The 23,074-nt window shown below is 43.0% G+C and overlaps 1 protein-coding gene across 2 annotated transcripts in view; it reads right to left on the bottom strand.

Annotated features, from left to right (window-relative positions):
- Nucleotides 1–23,074, bottom strand: part of pi4kaa (phosphatidylinositol 4-kinase, catalytic, alpha a) — a 37,844-nt gene that overhangs the window by 4,987 nt on the left and 9,783 nt on the right. Inside the window, exons 13-46 of one of the 2 annotated variants that reach the window (XM_050053811.1) lie at nt 22,003–22,132; nt 21,788–21,917; nt 21,091–21,186; nt 20,604–20,787; nt 20,396–20,496; nt 20,109–20,277; nt 16,922–16,972; nt 16,593–16,701; nt 16,340–16,476; nt 16,117–16,250; nt 13,364–13,446; nt 13,211–13,281; nt 11,012–11,136; nt 10,823–10,904; nt 10,624–10,707; nt 10,420–10,509; nt 9,932–10,051; nt 9,601–9,693; nt 8,476–8,632; nt 8,227–8,354; nt 7,982–8,140; nt 7,739–7,890; nt 7,038–7,145; nt 5,854–6,074; nt 3,530–3,685; nt 3,216–3,295; nt 2,919–3,118; nt 2,618–2,705; nt 2,365–2,532; nt 2,227–2,280; nt 1,994–2,114; nt 422–551; nt 261–331; nt 2–74 (exon numbers count right to left, since the gene is read on the bottom strand). In XM_050053811.1, the coding sequence (XP_049909768.1) occupies nt 2–74; nt 261–331; nt 422–551; nt 1,994–2,114; nt 2,227–2,280; nt 2,365–2,532; nt 2,618–2,705; nt 2,919–3,118; nt 3,216–3,295; nt 3,530–3,685; nt 5,854–6,074; nt 7,038–7,145; nt 7,739–7,890; nt 7,982–8,140; nt 8,227–8,354; nt 8,476–8,632; nt 9,601–9,693; nt 9,932–10,051; nt 10,420–10,509; nt 10,624–10,707; nt 10,823–10,904; nt 11,012–11,136; nt 13,211–13,281; nt 13,364–13,446; nt 16,117–16,250; nt 16,340–16,476; nt 16,593–16,701; nt 16,922–16,972; nt 20,109–20,277; nt 20,396–20,496; nt 20,604–20,787; nt 21,091–21,186; nt 21,788–21,917; nt 22,003–22,132 (4,055 nt within the window). The remainder of the gene's footprint in view (nt 1; nt 75–260; nt 332–421; nt 552–1,993; nt 2,115–2,226; nt 2,281–2,364; nt 2,533–2,617; nt 2,706–2,918; nt 3,119–3,215; nt 3,296–3,529; nt 3,686–5,853; nt 6,075–7,037; nt 7,146–7,738; nt 7,891–7,981; nt 8,141–8,226; nt 8,355–8,475; nt 8,633–9,600; nt 9,694–9,931; nt 10,052–10,419; nt 10,510–10,623; nt 10,708–10,822; nt 10,905–11,011; nt 11,137–13,210; nt 13,282–13,363; nt 13,447–16,116; nt 16,251–16,339; nt 16,477–16,592; nt 16,702–16,921; nt 16,973–20,108; nt 20,278–20,395; nt 20,497–20,603; nt 20,788–21,090; nt 21,187–21,787; nt 21,918–22,002; nt 22,133–23,074) is intronic. The other variant, XM_050053812.1, reaches the window with a different exon arrangement.

Genomic DNA, 23,074 nt, shown 5'->3' with positions numbered 1-23,074 from the left:
CCTCTGCATGGGCGTTCCAGACTTGTAGTCGATGTCCAGCACGATGGCTTCAGGGTTACTTGGTAGGTAACAGCCTAAAAAACAACAAGAAGAGACACAACTGAAGTCTCAACTTCAATAACTCGTGTTTTTCACAGAAGAATATAATAAAACAGACAGACGAAAACAGTTCCTTTTTACAGCACAACGGGCAACTGTGTTTTTGTCACTGTCGCTATTTTTAACTATCCATCCACACTGACTATGGAAGAGCACGTTACCTGGCTGGACTTTAATATCTGACAGAGCTTTGAGACAGGCCCGTTTCCTCTCCTCTCCTTTTGGAACCGGCCTGGAAAAACACAAATAAATCAGGATTTACGTTACCACAGAAACCTCCCCTTGTTTTATCACGATTCGTGGCGTAACGGTGATGATTTACTTGAGAATGGCGGACACGTTGGTGATCTTGTTGAAAAAGTCAAACTCTCTCTGGTAGAAGTCTTTGGCCGGACCCAACAGAGAACCTGTGATCTCCTCGACCATCTGCTCCAGCAGCTCCCCGATGTCCGCTGAACACATTAATGAGGCAGGAATTAATGTGATTACATCAACTTCATTGGATTTAATTGGGCCTAATGCAGGTGTTCCCACGAGGCAGATTATATAATTACACATTAACAGGACAAGTTATCACAATAACCTCACACAGAGCAGCAGAAAGGTGCCGATAGAAGGAAATACAAGGAGTACACTTAATGAAATGTGTAATTAAATGTTTTATGAACACACAGAATGAAGTTGTTCCCGCTGTTAAGCTACATGTTTAACTGCCTCAAAGTTTTCATTACAGTTTTTGAACTCTTCTTCACACTTTAATCTCAAATCAGCTGCACTGTAAGATGCCATTTTAGTATGAAAAACACCTGAAAGAAATCACAGCAGCTCAACAGTTCACCACGTCATGTGACATCACAGTAATAATGACATTAAAGGCCAAAACACACCGTCGGCAAACGGTACATGTAAAAAAATATGCCCCTATTATTTTCAATGGACACCCCTGCACCGGCGGTGGCTAGATGCCCTGCGACACTTCACACCACTGTCCTATCTCCAGCCTCGCCGGCCCCAGAATTAAATGCATTTTGCCCCCACTCGCTCTCTTCTTGCACACACCAGCTCCTGTCGCAGCTCTTCTTCTCTGCTCATGTGGCAGCTCAACTCCTCTCCTCACCAGTGATGTATAAAGAGAACTCTGTAGCTGTTGCTGTGTCTCGTGTGATGAAGAAGTATGGATGAGGAGAGACTCGTTGAGGTCGAGAAATATCCCGCGCTAATCAACCCACAATCCCGTCATTATAAAGACAATGGCCAAAAAGATACTGCCTGGCGAGTCATCGCTCTGGAGATCTCCTCCTCAGGTGAGAAATCAACTTTAATTATAGTGAGTGAGTGTCCACACATGATTTTAAACTAACACAGAGGTGGAAGAGGTACAGATCTTTCAATAAGAGTAGTAATAACTCTGCATGGTCGTCCATTGATGAGCTGCAGGGCCACCTGTCCAGTGTGTGCCAGGGGCGGCACTTGACGCACATCACATGACGCAATGTGGTGGTGCTAGTGTGTTTTGAGCTTCAGAGGTCAGACTCCAGTGTTCAGCTTCAACAGTTGTGTGTTGATTGGAGAAGGCGTCCTTGTTTGAGTACATATAAGGATGTAATCATGTAATGGGGGGACTGAGGGTCAAGTCCTCACCAATTTACGAAAAAGGGAAAATAGAAACCCTCAAAAAGTTGTTACACCCAGGCAGGTGGAGACAGCATTCTCCAAAAGAAGAAGAAGAAACAATAGAAGAAGATAGTCTGTGTGTAACGTGTGTTCATATTTGTGCAAAGAGACCGACAGAAAGCAGACTGGTAAGACGCAGGTTCGAGGTGAGCGCCAAGACACTATATTCCTCAAACAAAACTTGCAGCCAACCTCGCTGTAACGCAGAGTCTCTACTCACGGTCTTTCTGGTGTCCCTCCTCGTCCATGTAGATGTTGGTCTTCATGTTCCAGATGAACTGATGGGCGAGAAGCTGAGACTTCTGGGCCGCCCACAGGATGTACTCCCTCACATAACCCATCTGAGCAGGACAGAGGAGCAGAGTTTAGGACTAATGCTTCACAACTGACAGTCAAGCTGTTATCAGAACAGCTGCTGATTCATTTCTGTCGACTATTTAAGTTCATGTTCACCTTATCGTAACGGAGAGCCTGCACAATCTGAGGAATGTAGAACAAGATGGCGTCCTAGAAAGAGACATGAACAAATGTAATGTTAGTAGTAGTAGTATGTATTTCTGCACTGTAATAACCTGTGAGTGTGTGACTTACTGGAGGAAAGGAGCGGAGCACTTTGACACCGTACTGAGCGGTGAGAGGATGAGGAGGGTACATGCTGCTGAAGTAGGACAGACCGGTGGGCGGGTCGGCTGGAGCCCAACACAGGATGTGGCTCAGCTCAGGAGAGTCGGCGTCGATAGTGTGCCACGTCACCAGAAACTAAAAGGTCACACAGTATGAGGAAATATTAACTCACGAACATAAGAGACACATTTTTAAAGCTAATCAGACGAAGCGTTCTCACCTTGACGGCCTCAGGAACGTCACTGACAGCTCCAGGGTCCAGTCTCACCAGCCGCGTCACTTCGGCAACAATGGCGTCATTCTTAAACCTGGGAACCAAGGAGTTAAATATAATCAAATACAAAGGAGATTCAGTTTTTTCAGTGTCTGTTATTTTGTCCGTAAAAGTGTATTTTGAAACAAGAACACGTCACGTTTGCTGAGCAGAAGTACTTGAGGTAACAGCTGAAAAAAAATTCCAGAGAACAACCATAACTTTGGGTTTCCACAGCCATGTCTGAGCCATGAGAGAGAGTGACAACCTTGTTGGTAGCTGCATAGCCAGGTAGGGTGCGATACCCCACGCCAGGTTGACGTTGTCCTTCCACTGTTTCTCGGTCAGACTGATGTATTTGGACCTCCAGTTGGCGATGCTGGTCTCCACTGACTGCTCCGTGGCGATGGCCAGCTCCTGAGTGGAGAGGGGGTTGTACCACGTCGTCAACCGTTCGATCTCACTGGCCTGGAGAGACAGAATGAGCAGGGAGAGAGATACAGCATGAGGATAACGAGCAGCAGGGTTTAAAACCAGCAAATGATAATTCACTGTCAGCACTCACCAGTAAGGCCAGCAACAGGGTCCTGCGTTTCATGTAGTATTTGTGCAGCTGCGTTCCTCTGTTGCTCTTCTTGGACGTGCCTTAGAAAAGATACAGAAAGTCAAACCACTGTGTCACTTAAAGTCCTTAAGCCGTTTTCTATCTGTATCTGTATTTGCGTTCACGTGGACGTCATCAGTCAGAGCCCAGGTACTGCTCCAGTCTGAAGTCATGTACAAACACACACAGGCAGAATCCCAGACATACAGGTAAGAATGTTAAGAAGGTGAGGAAACTGAAAGAACTCCTCAGGATGGAGGTTTGTCTAGCCATACCTGACTTCTTGGATGCAGTGGACATGCCACTGGACAGTGGGTAGGTGTTGATCCATCCCTGCCCGCTCTGCTGGGAGCGAGCGCTGGAGTCCATGGTGCTCCTGAGGTCGGCAGCGTTCATCACCGACAGACTGTTCAAGGACGAGTCCTGATTATCTGTTCACAAACAAATGGAATCAGCATGGCCAAGACACAAGCAGAGATAAACTTGGAGTATATTTGAAGAAGAGAAATCACAGGTTGAAGCTTCCTCCACACGTGGCGCCATCTTCAATATTACGACTTCTAAACAGCGAAAAAAACATCCATAGTATGATCGATGATGAGGGAGCTTCTACAGAGCGAGATGAGCTGCATCAGTTAGTCCTCTGCTGTCGTGATGGTCATGCATTTGAAAGCAGGTAAAACTAGGGCTGTAACGGTTCATGGATTTGTGCCGAAGCATCACAGTACAGGGTCACAGTTCGGTGTGTGTGTGTACACTTTATGTAGATTGATGCACATAATGCTGAATGAAAAGTTAATAAGCGCAAGGTCTGCCCTGAAAGTAGGTGTATGGCGTTAGCAACATGTGCTGACGTTAGCAAAACATGTTGATTAGCTGCAAGTGAGTGGCAAGCGCAAAATAACAAAAATTAAAAAACACAGCAGGGCTGAGAGACCTGCCAACAACACCTGAGAGAGTTGTGTATGAGACGAGGCAGGTGTTTTGGTGTGGCTCCACCGTTGCAGGGGATGTGAATGAAAATCCAACATGCTAACGCAATTTCATGGCATCACCCAGATGTGCCGATAGCCAGGATCATACGGGTTTGGGTCCTTTAAACTTTTAAACATAGCCAAGGGGGAACTAATCTCTATCAAAAGATACTGTTAGGGGTCATGTGGGGGTGGAGCCTATCAGGGTTCACCCTGGACAGGTCACCAGACTATCACAGGGCTGACACATAGAGACAGACAACCATTCACACTCACATTCACACCTACGGACAATTTAGAGTCACCAATTAACCTGCATGTCTTTGGACTGTGGGAGGAAGCTGGAGCACCTGGAGGAAACCCACGCTGACACAGGGAGAACATGCAGACTCCTGGATACAGCGTTGGAGGCAAGGCCACATTCGTTTTTATCAAATTTGCTCAGCAGCACATGAAGCCAAAAAACCTTTAGCTCTTCACTGACTTAAATGGGGATAAAATAATTTAATCGTGAGGCTTTTCTAGATTTTAAAAATGTTATCAGACCAAATGGATCAAATCTTGATCGTAAAACAGGTCATTTTGCAGAGGTTGTCACGCACAAAAAGATGTATCCACTGATTTACGGACGTCTTTCACCATGTGAGTCAATGAGAAAAAGTCTTTTTGGGCCCCATGGTGTTGTTATTTTTTATTTTTCTATGTATTTTAGTATCTTTTTAATTATATAACATATGTTTTAGAGCCTGCTGTGACCGGATGCCTTTTCGAAAAGAGTTCAGTGTTCGTATAGTGTCATACAAGTGTTTGAAATGTTCCTTTTTATTGTTAATAAAATTATTTTACTGAAGTTGCTTGTAGGCAGAATGTTGCCTCGTCCCTAGCAGGAGGATTTTGAAAAGAAACATCCTCATGCATTTGTTGATTTTTTTTTTTTCCCACTGTACTGAACTCGCACCAAACCATGACCCTGTGTACCGTTACACCCCTAGGGAAAACCAGCAGCATCTACATGTAGGTAGAAGTTGCCTTGAACCACTGATACTGGGTCAGATATTACTGGTCCTGTTAATGTGCGGGGGCAGGGTGGGGGGGCTGTTGGTAGATTAATCTGATCCAGGATCAGCAGTTAGAGGACTCGTCTACCTGAAGCGCTTCGATGTGTATGAGAATGAGACCATGTCTTTTCTCTGGGTCGTCGGGAATGAAGAGGAGAGGATTTTCTGGGATGGAAGAAAAAACATTTTTAACTTGTAGTTTCTTCTTTTGGAGTTGATCAATTGAGGAGAGGGGCAGACGGGTGGGGCTGACATGATGAATAATCATGCGTCTTGACGCAGCTGACAAATTTGCGCTTTTCCTCACTGCTGCTTAACGTAAAAGACAGAAAACAGATTGTAAAAGTAAAAGGAGTAAGATAGAATAAGGAGAAAGGGGAAAAGCTGTAACAGCAAGAAAATAAGAGGGACGCTGTTGAGAAAACAACTATAAAAAGATGGGTTTGTGTCACAGATAGATACCAGGATCTATCAGCAGCATCGTGAGGATACACAGCGTCAAATTTGACAGGCGTAAAAGCATGCCCCTGCTGCAGTGCAGTCCGAGCTCCACCGCTTTTGGCTTACTTAAGATAGAAATCGGAGAAGTGCTGGACACGATAAGCGATCCAAATATCCCGGCAGAGAGCGTGCTCGGGGCTGGGGTAGTACCAAGCTCACCAGGTGGGACCAAGTGGCACGCTGCCAGGTACTTCTTGTCAGACAGGATGCTGGCGTAGAAACGGATCATGATGCTGATGTCCTCGCGCAGGTTCTTGTCGCCTTGGGTGGGGAACTTTGGAGACACGCTGGAGGGACAGAGAATGGAGAGTTAGAGTATCAGTCGTTGAGTTAGTCAATATAATCTATTTTTAATCATGTTTTATGTGCTTTCAATGGTTTTACTAAAGCTTTGTGCAATTCAGATATTCTTTGTGAGTCAGCATACAATTAATAAGGTAAAAATATTGTTATTATTCTGACAGATGTTACAATTGGGATACGAGTCGCCATTTTAGTTTGAATGGTAATTTTTCATTATCAGTGAAAAACTATAAAAATGATGGCGATGTGATTTCTGTACTTGTACAAGAGTGTTCTCTTGTGTCTGAAATATAATCTATGGGCCAGGGGATGTCTTAAGCACCGCAATGATTTATTTTTAATGTTATGTTATGACACAGTTTGCCTTTAACAAAAAAATCGCAGCTCCTGCAAATTGGATATTGTACTCAGCCACATTGCAGTCTCAGTAATATTTTGATTAATAGTGCAGCCCTACATTTAATCTCTATCAGCAGATATGTGCACATGAATAGAGAATCTGTATGTAGCGGTACATGATTTTGGTATAGGAAGCATTCTGGTTTCCTTTTGAAGCTCTGCAGGTAAACAGTCTGTGTAGAGAGTAAAAGACGTGAAATGCCTTGGCTGAAATGCAATCTCAGAACCAATCGGCTATATTCTGGCAACTCTTTAGTTTTTTATTAGCTTTTTGTCCGATTGATTTTTTTTGTCTACATTTATTCGCGGATATCTGTTTGTAAAGATAGGCTAAAATGTTGTCTGGACCTGTCTCAAGTGGTTTATTCAACTGTGAACAACGAGAAGAGGAAGTTTCGGCTTGGAAATCCACTGGCTACACCATGGCCTATCAGACTATCACTGGTGTGGAGACATAAAGATATTACACTGATTAATTGACTGCATGAAAATGTTTGCTGCACCGTTACACTTGACTAAGAGTGTGTGCACAGAGTGTGTGTGAGTACCTGAAGTAATCAAAGGCTGTTGAGTAGATCTTCTCTCTGAGCACATTTCTCACAGTTGAATTGGTGAGGACGTCAGAGTGGAGCAGAGCCAGACCCAGAGTCAGCAGCCTGAAGCACAGAGAGACGTCATCGCTATGGACACATCTGCCTCTCAAAATGCTACTTGATTTTTCATCAGCACACTTAAACCAACTTCCTTAGCTTATTGTGAAGAACCCTTAAAGGGATAGTTTGACATTTTGGCAAATTCGCCTATTGCCGTAATCCCTATAGTCATATGAGTAGGTACATTACCTTTAATTGTCAGTGCGTGCTGTTCTGAGATCGTTGGGGCAGAGCTGCCCGCTGAAATGGAGGTGAACGGTACAGGTCCCTCTCTCCCTCAAAACTAATCAAATACACCATCAAATGACTCCAAAACGCTCTTGTGGACAACTTGTAGCTTACACATTCACCACGCTATGAAATAATAATGTATAATTAAGTAACATTACAACACATGAAGCAAATACTCGGAACTACGTTCTTGAGCCATATGACTATAGGGATTACGGCAATAGGCGAATTTGCCAAAATGTTGAACTATCCCTTTAAAGAGTGAACAGACATTAAGTGACAGGAGGCTGCCTACAGATTAAACATAGAGACCACAAAACATACCATGAATCATCTTTAAGCTTTGTGTGTGTGTGTTTATGTACCTGAAGCGAGGTCCAATGGCAGCTACATGGCGGTTGAGGCTACTCTTAGCCCCGCCCACGTTCAGAGACAGTGAGCGTTGCAGCAAACTGCCAAAGATCTCCACTTGATCTGCACTGGAATATTTTGCTATCTCAAACCTCTGGACCAGAAACTACAGGCAGACATGAGATGGCGTTAAGTGGGAAGGAAGAAGACTGATAGCAGCATGAATTAATAACCCAGCAGAATGTCTTTTGTCTGACCTCGATCCATATTTGGTGAGGGGTGACGTCTGGAGGGCAGGGGATAGGCTGGCTTTCCTCTGACGCAGCCAGGGGATCAGCCTCCACCTGAGCGTCGGAGAACAAGCCCATCTTTAGCTCCACGGTCATCTGCCACGCTCCAGCCATCTCCCGCATGAACTAGGTGGCCAAGAGAGGAGATTGTTAGTGTGTATACAAATTTACTGACAAGACAAGGAAATGAAAAAAATAAAACATCTCTGTACCGGTACTTCCACTCCAACACGAGCTGCCAGCAGCCACTCCCAGCAAGCGATGGCTGTCTCCATGCCGTGTGCCGTGAACATCTTGAGAGGAGACCAGCAGAGGTGGTGCAGGAGCTGAGGATCGCAGTCTGGAGACAAGTCAAGAGAAAGAATCAGTCAGACAAGTCCAGAACATTTTAAACAGAACACAGAGCCGTGCGTTTAATACAAAGCATTATGTGAGTTAACAGCGCAGAGATGAAGCGTAACCTTTGGTGTTGATGAGCAGGGCAGCCAGTTTGAACATGGCTTCAGTGAAGGCCTCAGGCTGTGCAGAGTCCAAAGCCTCCCCCATCTGCTTGATCATCAGCCGGCTCAGATCCGACTGTCCTCGGACTGCCTGGGCGAAGTGGATCATACCCGACACCTACAGACAAGAGAGAAGAGATGTGAGCAGGAAGCAGAAGTATGAAAGTGTTTGTGTGAACAGGATCCAGCTGCATCTCGTTACGGTTGCACTAGGGCTCCATTACCACTCCAACAAGGCTCCAATGTGGACCAGAAAAGTTACAGAAAACAAGCGTCTGTTCCTAAGACGCCGCATTTCCAACGTACAAGTGTTAAAGTAGTTTTGCTGACACATTACGTGTCTTACAAACGTATAGAATATACATTTACAGCTAGATTTAAATGTATTACAGATGCTTTAAGGCTGTACTTTGAGACATTAAGCATTTTGTTGCTTCTAACTAGGGCTAGGTGATGTATCAATAGCCACTGATACTGTGATTTGAGACTCTTAAATTATCATATATCATAAAAATCATATCTCTTTCATACATGCATGCATGCTTGATGGTCCTTGTTTGCTTATCGATTGTTTTTAATGTCTTTGTTAATGCTCAGTATCACTGAAAATGAAGGTCTCCCTCAGTTGATTTATGGAGTCTTAAATAAAGGTTTGAATGAATGAACAAATCTAATTGTGTAAATACTTTGTGAAAGCACCAGTAAGCAACCCTACACTATCTTCATATTGTGTTATTTAATTTTCTCCATATTACCCAACCCTAGTTCTAACTTTATAAAATGGCAATATAGAAAATCTCACAATACAGCTGTTGTTGTTAATCTGGATTTATGATTACATTGTACAACGACGTTACAATCATTAACAGAAGGTCTCAGCCATGGTTAAATTACGATTTCATACTTGTCCCAACAGAACCAGAAAAATAACAAGCAACTAAGAACAACTAAACACAGTATAGGTGATAACAATTCGCCAGATAGTGTGTTAAGTGTTTCTGATGACTGTGTCTATATGGTGAACGATGAAGGTATATATTCTATTGTATTCTGTTCAAATAATGGACGTGATCTGGTGGTTTTTACCTCTCCAGCGTATCTGTTCCTGAGGTTGAGGGAGGCCATGAAGTTAGAGTAGTCCTTCTTCACACAGGCTGGCCTCTCTGTCAGCTGCGTGGACTACAGGTGGGAGCATATGAAGTTAAGTTGATTATGTGGACATAATACAAAATGTCAAAACTGCTATCACATTTATGAAACAAATGTATAGCTATAAATGAAGAAGCACTGAAGTAAGTAGCTGTAGTATGTGGCGTCCCACAGGGCTCCATTCTTGAGCCACTTTTGTTCCTGACATAAACCAATGATATTGCAGTATTAATAAGCATTAACATATGAAAGTAAGTTTGTGGCTTACCCCCAATGTGGTGCTCTGTCTGTTGTAACCAGCAAAGTGCAGGATGCTCTCTGTGGCCATGGCCAGGCCGGTGTGCTGGGAGAGACCCGACACCCAGTTCTGATGTTTGTTCAGATACTCCTGGAAAAGACCACATGAAGTACAGCAGCTGAAGACATGTGAAATGTATACATCATATGTGCTCTACATGTGGATGTTTTCCAAAAGCCAAACTATAAAATAGCATTGAGAATACCCACAAAACGACTTCTGTGTTGCTGTTGGGCCAAATACTAACGTAGAGATGACGATCAGTGCAAGCAATATGTAATTTAAAAAAAATTAAACATCTGTTTTGATCTTATGACGTCTTTAAACAGCATAAAACCCTCTAATTTTTGGCTTTTTTGCTTTAAATTCGATGACCAAAATAGTTGCCAATTCATTTTCTGTCGACTAAGTGTTGCAGGTCAACTGTACAGACCTCAGTGTTTTAAATCAAATGTTACCTGGAGGTGTGACTTGGTCACAGATGGCGCCCACTTCATAGCCTCTTTAAGGATTTCTCCACAACGTGCAGCAAAATCCTTCACGATGCTCTGTGATATCAGACATATTACATCTTAGATCATTTTAAATTATACATACAGGTCAAGACAAACTGTAAAGACAGTACACAGTGATGAACACTGATGATGAATTAGACACATTACCTCTCTGGCTTCATATGTATCTGGGACAGTGATTCTGTGTGGCGTGTCCGGGATGTCATAATAAGGTTGGTCTTTATGAATGTCCTGCAATCGCAGCATAAATATCACCATTAATGCTGCGGTATACACATCCCTTAAGCATAAAGACAAACTGAAAGACGCTACACTGATGAATAGTCCACTTTATGCCATGACTTACTGCACTGAGTGAGAGTGACAGCGTCTGCAGGATGTCCAACATGGTCCTCAGCACACGGCCACTCCACAACAAGTGGGGGAAACTGAGGAGAGAGACAAATACTGTTGACACTGCTGCATTTTAAACAGTTTATAACAGAGTCGCTGAAGTGTTCTTAGTAAAAGAGCATGTGTATCTTTGCACTCTCACGTTTCAGCCAGGCCAGACAAATATTTGTCCGCCACTCTGCGGATCCTCTTGTGGATGTGGTTGAAGTTGACCAAGAGGAACTGAGCGTGACGTTCCAGCTCCTCCTCATGGGCTTTGGTTTTTGGCTGGAAATATAACATTTTGTTAGGATTAGGTGCACAACTACAGCTCTAACAGTTAATCAATGAGTTGCCAACTATTAAATGAATCCCCAACTAATCAATTACCCGGTGTGAGTAATTGATTAAAAAGTCAAAATTCTCTGATTTCAGCTTCTTAAACGTGAATATTTTTATATTTTTTTCTTTTTCCCTCTATGACACTTAACAAACACGACATCTGAGGACATTATCTTGGGATTTGGGAAACACCGATCGACCTTTTTAAGCATTTTGTAACACTTTGTACATCAAACAAATAATTCATTAATCAAGAAAATAATCAACAGATTAATCGACAATGAACGTATTTGCCCTATTCACAACTGACCGCAGATTATTAACTCAAAAATCAATAGTTTGGTCTTTGAAATGTCAGAAAGAAGTGCAAAATGCCCATCTTTTATGTTCTAAAGCTCAAGGTAACATCATCAAATGTCATGTTTTGTTTTGGGCCAACAGTCCGGTGTTTGGTAAAGTTTGGTTTTCATGATAATAAATAGAGAAAAGCAGCAAATCTTCACATCTGAGAAGCTACAAACTGAAAATGTTTGGTATAAATTTGCTGGAAAAAAATTGGTAAAGGGAAACTTTACTGATTTTCAACCAGCTCTTTGTGATCGGACTGTGAGCAGATTAATGCTGTGTGGCTTTTCCTGTGCTGTTCTCGCCAATCTGCTGGCCAAAGTCCCCCAGGTGACACATTTTGCATCATAAGGTATCATCAGTTATGCAAAACATGTCACTGTCCTCACTGCAATGACACAGAGCTGGTTGAAAACCTTTAACGTTTCCCTTTAAATGACTGAAATTACCAAAAAAGTTGTCAATTTCTTTTCTTTCAATCAACCAATCAATTATTAGATTCACCGATTCAACCTCATAACTGTCAGAGGCACTGAATTGGAGTTTTTCAATTTTGCAGTTCATCTCATCAACAAAAACTCCTGGAAAGTGATGAAGTGTAAAAGAAAGTGTTTTCTACTGTTTAGTATATTTTTGCTAAAAAACAAACAAACAAAAAACATCAAAGGGAAACTTTGCTGATTTTCAACCAGCTCTGTGTCATTGCAGTATGTGTAGATTAACAGTGTTTAGCTTTCCCTGTGCCATTCCCGCCCATCTGCTGGCAAAAGTCCACCAGTTGACCCAATTTGCATCATAACACTTCATCAATGACACAAAACGTGTCACTGCCCTCACTGCAATGACACAGAGCTGGTTGAAAAACTGCCAAGTTTCCCTTTGAATGACCAAAATTACCACTACAATTGTTGATTTCTTTCAATCAAATACTCAATTAAGAGATTAATTGTTTCATTACTGCAAATAACTGTCAGAGGCACAAAATTACAGTTTTTCAATTTAGCGGTCCATCTCATCAACAAAAAGTCCTGGAAAATGATGAAGTGTAAATTAAGTGTTCTCTGTTGTTGAATATAACTGAGGAGGCGAGGCTTTTTTAACTGCAAGAGTACAGGCTGGGCAAAGTGGAGAGCTGCTGTAAAGGAACTTTAAAAAGCATGTTTAAGGCAAAATTACTGTTTTTGTCAAAGGAGTCTGGTGGCTTTAAAGAGAGCACAGATAACGGCTTCAGTAAAGCTGTCTGCTGCAGGGTAAAGCAGTGATAGAAATATTCTAAATAAAGACTATCCCTTTAAGACTTAAGCACTACTTCTCTCTCAGTGGTGAAAGAGAAGTGGTGCTTTAAATCTTAGACACAGTTTCCTCTGATGCAGTCATAAATCAGGTACAGAAGCTACTTGTATTAATTTTCATTCCTCCCCTTGTATATTTTGTACCTCTACACAGGAACACCTCGATATATTTATTGCATGAGCCACAATTTTCAATTTTTCTTTTATGATACTGGCACAAACCCTTGGTGCAATCATTAAGTGAACGACGACAGATACACTTTGACTGTTTGGTGCCTTAAATCTGAGCCTAAGGTCCTCAGTAGATATCCCCCAGAGGGTCAGAATTAAAACACACTCTCAACAGGATATGTGTTCTTCTTCAGTGAAAACATCTGCCTTACTTTTTCAGCCATCATGTGCAGGAAGACTTCAAAAACCTTGTCGCTAACAGCGATCACACACTGCATCATTCCTGCAAAGAATATATGAAATATTAATGCATTTAATAAACAAATAATTGCACAAGCTTGTTATCATTTTGTTCTTCTGCTTACCAGATTTATCCTTCTGTATCGCTCTGTCTTCAAAGTATCGAAACATGACCTGAAAACGGTCCGAGTCCAGAGCACGCAGCATCCTGACAGATAAAGATTGAATAAAAATTAGAATTACCACCCCTTGGTTGTGCGTCTCTGCACACCAGTTAAGTTTCTCTGACAGTTTACATTCATGTCTGTGAAAACATGGATCATTAATTATGATCATGTCATAATTACCACATGAATTCTTGAGTTACAGCTAAAAGTATTTTGTCATACTTACCTTCACCTTTGACCTTCTAATTCTAATTCTAATCAGTTTATTCTTCAGTCCAAGTGGACGTTTGTGTCAAATTTAAAGAAATTCCCTTGAGGTGTTCTTGAGATGTCGCGTTCATGAGAAAGAGACAGATGCAAGGTCACAGTGACCTTTACCGTTGACCACCAAATTCTAATCAGTTCATTTTTGAGTCCATTGGATATTTGTGCTAAATTTGAAAAAAAATCCTTCGAGGCCTTCTTGAGATATCGTGTTCACAAGAATGAGACAGTTGCAAGGTCACAGCGACCTCTGACCTTCAACCACCAAATTCTAATCAACTACTCCTTGATTCAAAGTGGATATTTGTGCGAAATTTTAAGAAACTCCCTCAAAACCTTTTTGAGATACTGTGTTCATGAAAATGAGACGGACGCAAGGTCTCAGTGACCATGATCTTTTACCATCTAATCAGTTCATCATTGAATCCAAGTGGACGTTTGAGCCAAATTTTAAGAAACTCTCTCAAGACCTTTTTGAGATACCATGTTCATGAGAATGAGATGGACGCAAGGTCACAGTGACTTTGATCTTTGACCATCTAATGAGTTCATTGATGAGTCCAAGTGGCCGTTTGTGCCAAATTTGAGAAAAAATCCTTGAAGGTGTTCCTTGAACTTCCTCGACCTTAAACTTTTACCACTGAAATCCAATCAGTTCATTGTTGAGTCCAAGTGAATGTTTGTGCCAAATCTGAAGAAATTCCCTGAAGATGGTCTGGAGAAATTGCATTCACAGGAACGAGACAGACAGGGTCACAGTGACCTTTGACCACCAAAATCTTATCAGTTCATCATTGAGTCCAAGTGACCGTTTGCACCAAATTCTCTCCAGCTGTTCTTGAGACAAGGCGTTCACGAGAATGAGATGGATGCAAGGTCACATAAACCTTGACCTTTGACCCTTAACTCAATCAGTTAATCGTTGAGTCTAAGTGGACATTTGTGCCAAATTTGAAGAAATTCCCTCAAGGTGTTCTTGAGATATCATATTAACAAGAATGAGACAGATGCTAGGTCACAGTGACTTTTACCTTTGACCTATGACCACTAGGGGTGGGGGAAATGTCCGATTCTTAGATGCATCGAGATTCGGACGTGGACGAATCTGAATCGATTCACAAACGTCCAAATTTCGATTAATTAGAGTAATACAGAAGGTTCTTAATGATGCGGAACTAAGAAGCGCGGTATGCGTCATCTCCGGGACATGATGCGGAACTAAGAAGCGCGGTATGCGTCATCTCCGGGACACTTTGGGATGCGCACCTGGAGCGGACACGCCGACACATGCACAGAGGAAAACAAACATGGCTGACGGCCACCCACCTCGCCGTGAGATCCGAACAGCTTCTTCTAATTTAAAAGCAGACGTGTGGAAATACTTCGGCTTCTACAACGTTGACGGCGGAAGCGAACTGGACAAGAGCCACATTATATGTAAGCTGTGTCGTGCTAAAATAAAATACTTTGGCAACACAACAAACATGAGAAGCCATGTAACTCGATTCCACCTGACGGAGGAGTCAGGGAGACGGCAGGCTGTTGTTGCTGCGGCAACTAGTGGCGCTACCGACCAGAGAACAATCGAGGAAGCAATTAGAAAGCTGCCACCCTCATCGGAAAAGGCGAAGCGAATTACGAAGGCCATCGCGGCATTTATTGCCAAGGATTTGCGTCCTTATTCTGTCGTGGAAAATCAGGGATTTCGAGCACTGCTGCATACACTGGAGCCCAGATACACCATCCCATCCCGACGCTATTTCACCGACACTCTACAACCAAACCAAAACAGAAGTCATGGCCTCACTGTTGAAGGCAGGTAGGATCGCAGTTACATGTGATGCGTGGACGTCTGTCGCCACCGAATCATTTGTTACTCTAACTGCGCATTTTATCTTGTGATTTAAGATACCTGTTGTTACCTTTGGTTCCGTACAACGAAGTTGTAACTTTCCAGTTTGCAAGCATTTCCATTTATATGTTTAATAAAATATAATGGAAATGAATTCAACTGTTTCTTATTACAAATGCACTGTTTTTAAAAATTGCAAGTGTTGAATGCTTATTCAGTGAGACAAAAAGAAATGTGTGTTGTGAAAAAGTGCATCAATATACATAAATTAAAGATGCATCAATAATCGTTTTATAATCGAATCGTAGCCCCTGAATCGTAATCGTTATCGAATCGTGAGGTGCCCAAAGATTCCCACCCCTAATGACCACTAAAAAACAATGATTTGATTGTTGAGTCCAAATGACTGTTTGTGCCAAATTTTAAGAAATTCCTTGAGGATATTCTTAAGATATCGCGTTCACAATGACGGGACTGACAACCAGAAAACTTAATTCTATCACCAGCAAGTAGGTATAATGATGTATAGAATTATAATCACGAAGCATAGTTAAGCACACAGGTTAATATGTACGATGTTGACACGTCAGGATACCTCATGTACTCCAATCTGTACACAGACAGCAAATACGTGGACATGGCAAAGTCCAGCTTGTTGATGAGAGCAGCCACCTCAGGAGGAGGATCCAGCAGGTTGATGATGGTGCTACGCAGATCATTCAGCTCCGCCTGAAACGCAACAACAAACCGTTAACAAGGGCCAATTTCATGTGAGCGTGTTTGAGCATGTGTGTGCATGTTTGTGAGTGCTCTCATACCGGAGTGACAGTGTCATTCTTCAGTGCAGAGTTGTACTGCAGCTCTGAGCGTAAAGGCTCCCCACTGGGAAATGTGAGCAGCGGCGATTTGGTCGCTATCTCACAAACTCCCTCATACCACTCCTCTGGCCACAGACCTGAGGATGTCAACAGAAACAGATCACGATGCTGAAGGCTGATACATTAGACCATTTTCAAATTGAATGCAAACACATGACCTCATTCAATGTTGTGTATTGTGAACAAAGTGTACCTGAGCCTTCCACAGCAAATCCCATGACGACAGAGTAGAGCCAGAAGTCCCTGAAGAGCTTCTGCAGACGTGGCTTTGCTTCCTTAATTGGTGGCAACCGTTTAGTCAGCTAACAGCAGCAGAGGAAGAGAGAGAAAGGATCTCTGTGGTTATCGAGGTATACAGTCGATATAACCCCAAAGAGCATTTCAAATTATTTACTTGTAGGGTATCATCATGGAGTTTCAGGTGCTTAAGAAGCATATTGACCTTTGTATATCCCAACTTATATGCGTGTTAGGTTTCTACTGACCCACACCAACCATGTTGAAAGTATAAACAACACTTACCACTGCGATAACTGGAATCAGGACACCGAGGTTTCCAGCACTGCTCGATGCCTAGAGACACAAAGGAGGAGAGAAGATCTCTGTAACCCTCCAAATCTAACAGTCCAACAATCATACAGTGATTGGACAGGTGGAGTTTGAGCCTCTTTCTCAAGCTCCCTTTTCTGCTACTTCCATCACGTGCAGCACAAACTGTGCCTTCAGGGAGAGACCGTCCTAGAGTATGAGCTATTGTTCCCATTTTTACAATTCACTGCGACTAGAATAAAAGACAAACACAGCTGGACGCATGATTCTCTGAGAGATATCAGGGAGGCAGTGGGATGCAGCCAAAGCGGAGGCTATGGTCAAAGATTCACCTGCTTATTAACCATTTGTTTACAAAGACATCCAACTGAGTTGTGAATGGAATTGTTCAAATACTTGCCATCCAGTAGAGAGCACAACCAGGAAGTCAGATCGTAGAGAACTTCCAGATTTGCATCACGTAAACAATAAACATGGCAACACTCAAGTAGGGTACTATATTGTTAATTCTGAAATCAAGGCAGTAAAAGCGACAGCAGTGCCATCGTAGATATGTATCAAGAAAATCTGTCCACGTCTCAGTTCATTTCAAGCACGCTGAGCCCTTAAATTCTATACGATCTTGTTCAGACTAAAAATAGCACTGTGTCAAAAAAACTTACATGTCATACACTGGCATGACATTTCTTATGTGTTGCCAAAGCACAACTACAATCTAAGACTCTCACCTTACAGAGAGAACTCAGACTGTGGTCGCTGATGGTACCCAGTCAAGCCAACTAGTCATCAGAAACGGGATGCCACATGGGTCTATCCTTGGTCCATTGTTGTTCACGTTATACATAAATAATATGGTTATTCCTAATCAATACTTCAGCGTCCATTTTTTTTTTGCTGATGATACTATTTTATATGCTTCGGGCTCCACTCCAGCCCAGGCTCTGAATCATCTACAGTCTGCCTTTGATGATTTTCAACAATCACTCATTAATCACAGACTAGTTTTAAATGCAGAAAAGACCAAGTTCATGGTATTCTCTACCTCCACCAGTGACTCGGGATATCCTGCCATCAAAACTTTAAATGGCAGCCATATTACTCAGGTTGAGTCCTACTAATATCTCAGAATTACACTTGACAGTAGACTAACATTCAAGACTCATATTCAACAGTTGACTCAAAAATTAAAAATCAAACTAGGCTTCCTGTATAGAATTAAAGGCTGTCTGTCTTCTTCCAGCCGTAAAACTATTGCGCAGTCAACCTTCATGTCTGTTCTGGACTATGGTGACATTCTGTATTGTCATGCTGCTCCATCAACACTTCAGCAGTTAAACCCTGTGTATCACAGTGCATTACGGTTTATCACAAATGACGCATTTCGTACTCATCATTGTTCTCTGTATCAAACAGTTGGATGGACTTCCTTACAGACAAGAAGAAATATCCATCTCATGTTATTTATTTTTAAAGCTCTACTGTTAAAGCTACCAAACCACCTCACATCTCTTCTCTCTTTCAAATCCAGTAACTACCTAACCTTAGATATCCCCTGCATGCGCACAAATGTTGGGAGATCTGGTTTCAGGTACTATGCACCTTTTAAATGGAACGAGTTACAATCAACCCTCAAACTTGAATCTCTTGTTCCTCTTGGAGTTTTTAAAGCTTCTCTATCCGAAGTTTTTCATGATTCATGTAATTGTTTTTATTAATTCCTTGTTGTGTTGTTCCTGCTTGTGTCTGTGTGTTTTTATTGTTATGGATGTTGCTTTGTTCTCAGGTCTCTCTTGAAAAGAGATCTTGATCTCAATGAGACTGCCTGATTAAATAAAGATTCAATTAAAAAAAAACGTATGAAGTGAAGGAGTAAATAAAAAGGCAGAGTGAGATCTGTGATGAGATGAACTATATGTTGTGTTGGTTGTCTCTCAGGGTGTGACATCACTGACACGCTTTGCTGCATCTGTGGTGCTGACACCATTTTCTCCAGGTAGATGTTGCATCTTAGGGGCCGCACACGTGCCGCGTCTTTAATCGCCTGGAAAACACGAGGTCAGGCTCTGGGTGCTACTCTTGTGCCTTTTCTCTGAGAGCTGTCAAGAGCGCAGCAGTAGGTTGTGTCTGAGGTTGCTAAGCAACCATAACAAGCATCATATAGCCTGTTTATCTGAAGTCCTGAGTGCAGAGCTGATCTTCTTCCAGGAGCTGTTTATAAGTGTGTAGGCCTGTCGTCTGTGGGACAGATGCAAAGCTCTCCCTGCACTAACATGATCAACTTTTCCGTGTTTATCAGATATTTACAGAAGAAGGGAAAGATATCTGTCGGCTGTGATTGGTTGGTCATTGACATGACATGCTGTGAGCGCTGCTGCCTTCCAAAAGCTCTCTCTCCACCTGTCTTTGAGGACAGAGCTGACACAGCCTGTCTTCTCTAAGCACCCAGGTCTGTCTGTGTCTGCCAGTCTCTTTAATCAGGCTGTGATCACTGAGTCTGTACATAGTCAGTATGTTTCTCAGTTTCTGATCTGTCACAGCAGTCAGATAGTTTGCCATCGTGTACTGTCTGTTTAGAGCCAAATAGCATTGAAGTTCATTTTGGGTTTTTGTGGTAGATGTCCAATAGTTGATGCAGTTTTCTTTTTCTTTGGCTATAATTTAGTTGGGCTGGACTGTGGGACAGTTGTCCTGAGGCCTTGTGCTGTTAGAGGTGAGCCTCAGGACCAGCTGACGGAGAGGACTCCTCTCTCCAAATGTCCTGTCCACATGTTTGATGTCAATATCAAAATAAGGTCAGAAAAAAAGGGCATGAAACACTCCTATGAGGCAGTAGGGAGACAGCAGACAGCAGAGAGATGACAGAGGGAGACCTGCAACAATGGTCTCCACCTGGAGGCAAACTGGGGACCTTGCTGTTCGTGGTTGACACAGCTCCTTCATCCTTGCACTTTGAGAAGTACTATAATATCCTATATACTGTAACAGAAGACATCCTAGCTGGAGTGTACACCTGCATGCTTTCAATGACGACACTATGCTGCAGCAAAGCTTGAGACAAGATCATGTTTTCGCTGGCATACATTTTTAGAGCAACTCCCCACCTGCGCCAACGCTGCAGCCTCCTCTCTACTGTGTTTGTAAATGTGTGTGTGTGTCGTACCTTCAGAGCTGGGCCTTTGTCTGAGGCCCTCTCGCTGGCTCTCTTCCCCTCCAAACCCAGCTGGACGAAAAGCTCCAGCAGGTTGACCAGCAGCTCGTCCACCATCTGCTCCGCCTGGAGGTTCGCTGCGATGTTCCCCAGAGCATTTATCACTGCCAAGGAACAGTGTCTGCACGCAGGAGAGGGGACATCCATTTACTACACTGTCATGACACACTCACGGGGAGCAGCACATTCTCCCTCTTTCTCATGTGCTCAGCAGCTGCAAAGATCTGTAACTGTGTCACCTGTATCCGTGGTCCTTGTAGTCTTTGGTGGAGTAGACCATGGAGCTGGCTTTCACACTGATCTGCTGGAACAAATTCCACACTTCCTGGTAGATGTATTGCTGAGATGAAAGACAAATTTACAGTGTTAGATATGTTAAAAACAAGTATTCACATCAGCTGAATCTGATGCAGCTTTTAAATAAACGACAGCGATATAAAACCTTACATTGCCTGTGATGACCATGCAGCCAAGCTGGTCTATGATGAGGACGTCGAGCTGGGACGGAGGCTGACAGAACTTCTGCTGCAGGATCTGGAGAATGGGCTCCATCACTCTGGGGGTGTCCCGCAAGGCCACAGCGATGTGACCCAGAGCTCTGATGGTGTGGTCTGGGATCAGGTGAGCATCCCTGTGGAAGACAGGTAAATACACAATCAAATATCCATCCATACATTTTCATCCGCTTATCCAGGGCCGGGTCGCGGGGGCAGCAGGCTGAGCAAAGCGCCCCAGATGTTCCTCTTCCCAGCAACGCTTTCCAGCTCCCGAGGCGTTCCCAGGCCAGATGAGATATAAAATCCCTCCAGTGTGTTCTGGGTCTGTCCCGGGGCCTCCTACCAGTGGGACGTGCCCACGAGGATCCTGATCAGATAACTCTCAAATAACTTGACATTCTCATCAAACTCAGTATAATATGACGCTTAGGACGTACTTATCGTTTTCCTGGTAGATGTAGAGACGGTTTGACAGACTGGCGAGAAAAGCTTCTACGATGACATTATCCATGGTCAGCCCAGCTTTCAGGCACCTGAGGACAGAAGGAGAGATTGAACCTCATTTATCAATCAATCTTACAAACCAGCTGGAAAAACGCAGTATGAAAAAAAAAATCACTGCTGCGCACTCTTTTTAATGATGTTTTAATGATAAATGATATAAACGTGCTTTGGTTTGTCAGTGTTTTAAAAAAGGAAAGTTGTAGATAGAGCCGGCCACGAGCGGTGTTCAGCCCCGGTCAGCCTGGAGTCGGTCCTTCAGAGCCAGGAAACTGTCAGCTGTGATAGAGAGTGCGTTCATGTGGTGACTATACATTTTTAAAGTGATTTAAATGTGGCTGCAAATACTTAGATATCAGGTAACAATTCTTCAACTCAGCCAGATTTACTGCTGCACCACCAAGTCCACGCTGACTCAAACTTGCGTACATGAGCTGAGACCTGATGTGAGATTCGGTTGTTGCCTCCGTCAATATCCACGTTCATAAATGCCCACCTTAGCATGGAAATAACTGTGCGCCCAGTTTTTCTGCCATATGTTCGTTTCCTAAATGAGGGCCACTGAGAGTTAAGGCTGCGTTCATACCAGTGTGTGTGTATGTACTGTACATGTGTGTTTGTGTGTGAACTCACCTGCAGATGTTGTCGATGGAGATGTCCCGCAGCTGCTCGTACATGGACGGCTGGCTCTTCTTGCTGGAGTGGGTACTGAGGGTTGACTGGGAGTGCTCGTTGGTCACATGGATCTTTATCTCACCACCCGCTGAAAAAAAACAACAAAAAGTTAAGATTTGGTGAGAAAGCACTGAGCTGGAGATAACACTGTCAGCTGAGTGTTCTGTTGCTACCTGGAGTGTACTGGCTGTGGTACTTGTACAGCTTCACCAGGACAGGAGAGGGAACCACCAAGAAGTCTCTCAGCGACATGGTGACAGAGTGCGCCACCACGGGGAAGCGCTCGCACAGACGACCCAGACCCTGAAGACACAGACACACGTGTGGATTTGTGTGTACAAATTTATACCTTTTTACAACAACCATCTGTGTTTCATGCAGCGCATTCACACGGGATACGCTGTGTTTGACTTGAATTTACTGACATTACCCCCTGGATACAGAGGGAACATCAGCTTATTCAATGACAAAGGCAATGCATGCGTCAACTCCCCACAAAAAACTGCAATATTACATCATTCGTTCCCCAAATCAGCAAATCACAGCTGCTGTAAATGTTCCAGTATTAGCTTATTTAGCTACTATCAGGGATCCCTATCCAAACTGTTTATATAACATATTTTAAAGTCGATTAATGTTGATTATTTTCTTGATTAACTGATTAATTGTTTGGTCTATAAAATAGCAAAAAGAAAAATTTCATCAGTGTTTCCCAAAGCCCAAGACGACATCCTCAAATGTCTTGGTTTGTCCAAAACTCTCAGATATTCAGTTTACTGTCACAGAGGAGTAAAGACACTAGTTTAATCTGCTTTCACACCGCCATGTGGCAACTCGTTGCCTCCAGTCATTTCAGTGAGGGCAAGGCAGCAGAGGGGAAGCTGTTTCAAACAAGGCGGTTGGGGTATGAAGCGGTTGCCACCCACGTGCACAGATTTTGCTTTGCCATGCTGAGTTCACCACGTTGAACTTCTAGCTGTTGCCATCCGGGTTTAGCTGATCAAATAGCGGCAGCATGGAAGCATTAAGACGACAAGATGGAGGAGCTGTTAATGGGTGTGGTTACATGATGGCTTCTCATTCAGAATGAAATAAATCTGAATGAAATCATTCTGAATTAAAGTCTTTCCAGGTAGTTTACATGAGAAACATTCATTCCGAATGAGGGTTTACACGGAGATCAGTTTAATCGCCTTTATTAAGGTTTGGGGCAGGGAAGGTTTCTGATTGGATAGGGGGCGGGGC

The sequence above is a fragment of the Epinephelus moara genome, chromosome 9 (assembly GCF_006386435.1).
Source record: "Epinephelus moara isolate mb chromosome 9, YSFRI_EMoa_1.0, whole genome shotgun sequence".
Taxonomy (NCBI): Eukaryota; Metazoa; Chordata; class Actinopteri; order Perciformes; family Serranidae; genus Epinephelus; species Epinephelus moara.
The sequence above is the reverse complement of the archived record's forward strand: the minus strand, read 5'-3'. Positions and strand labels throughout refer to the sequence as shown.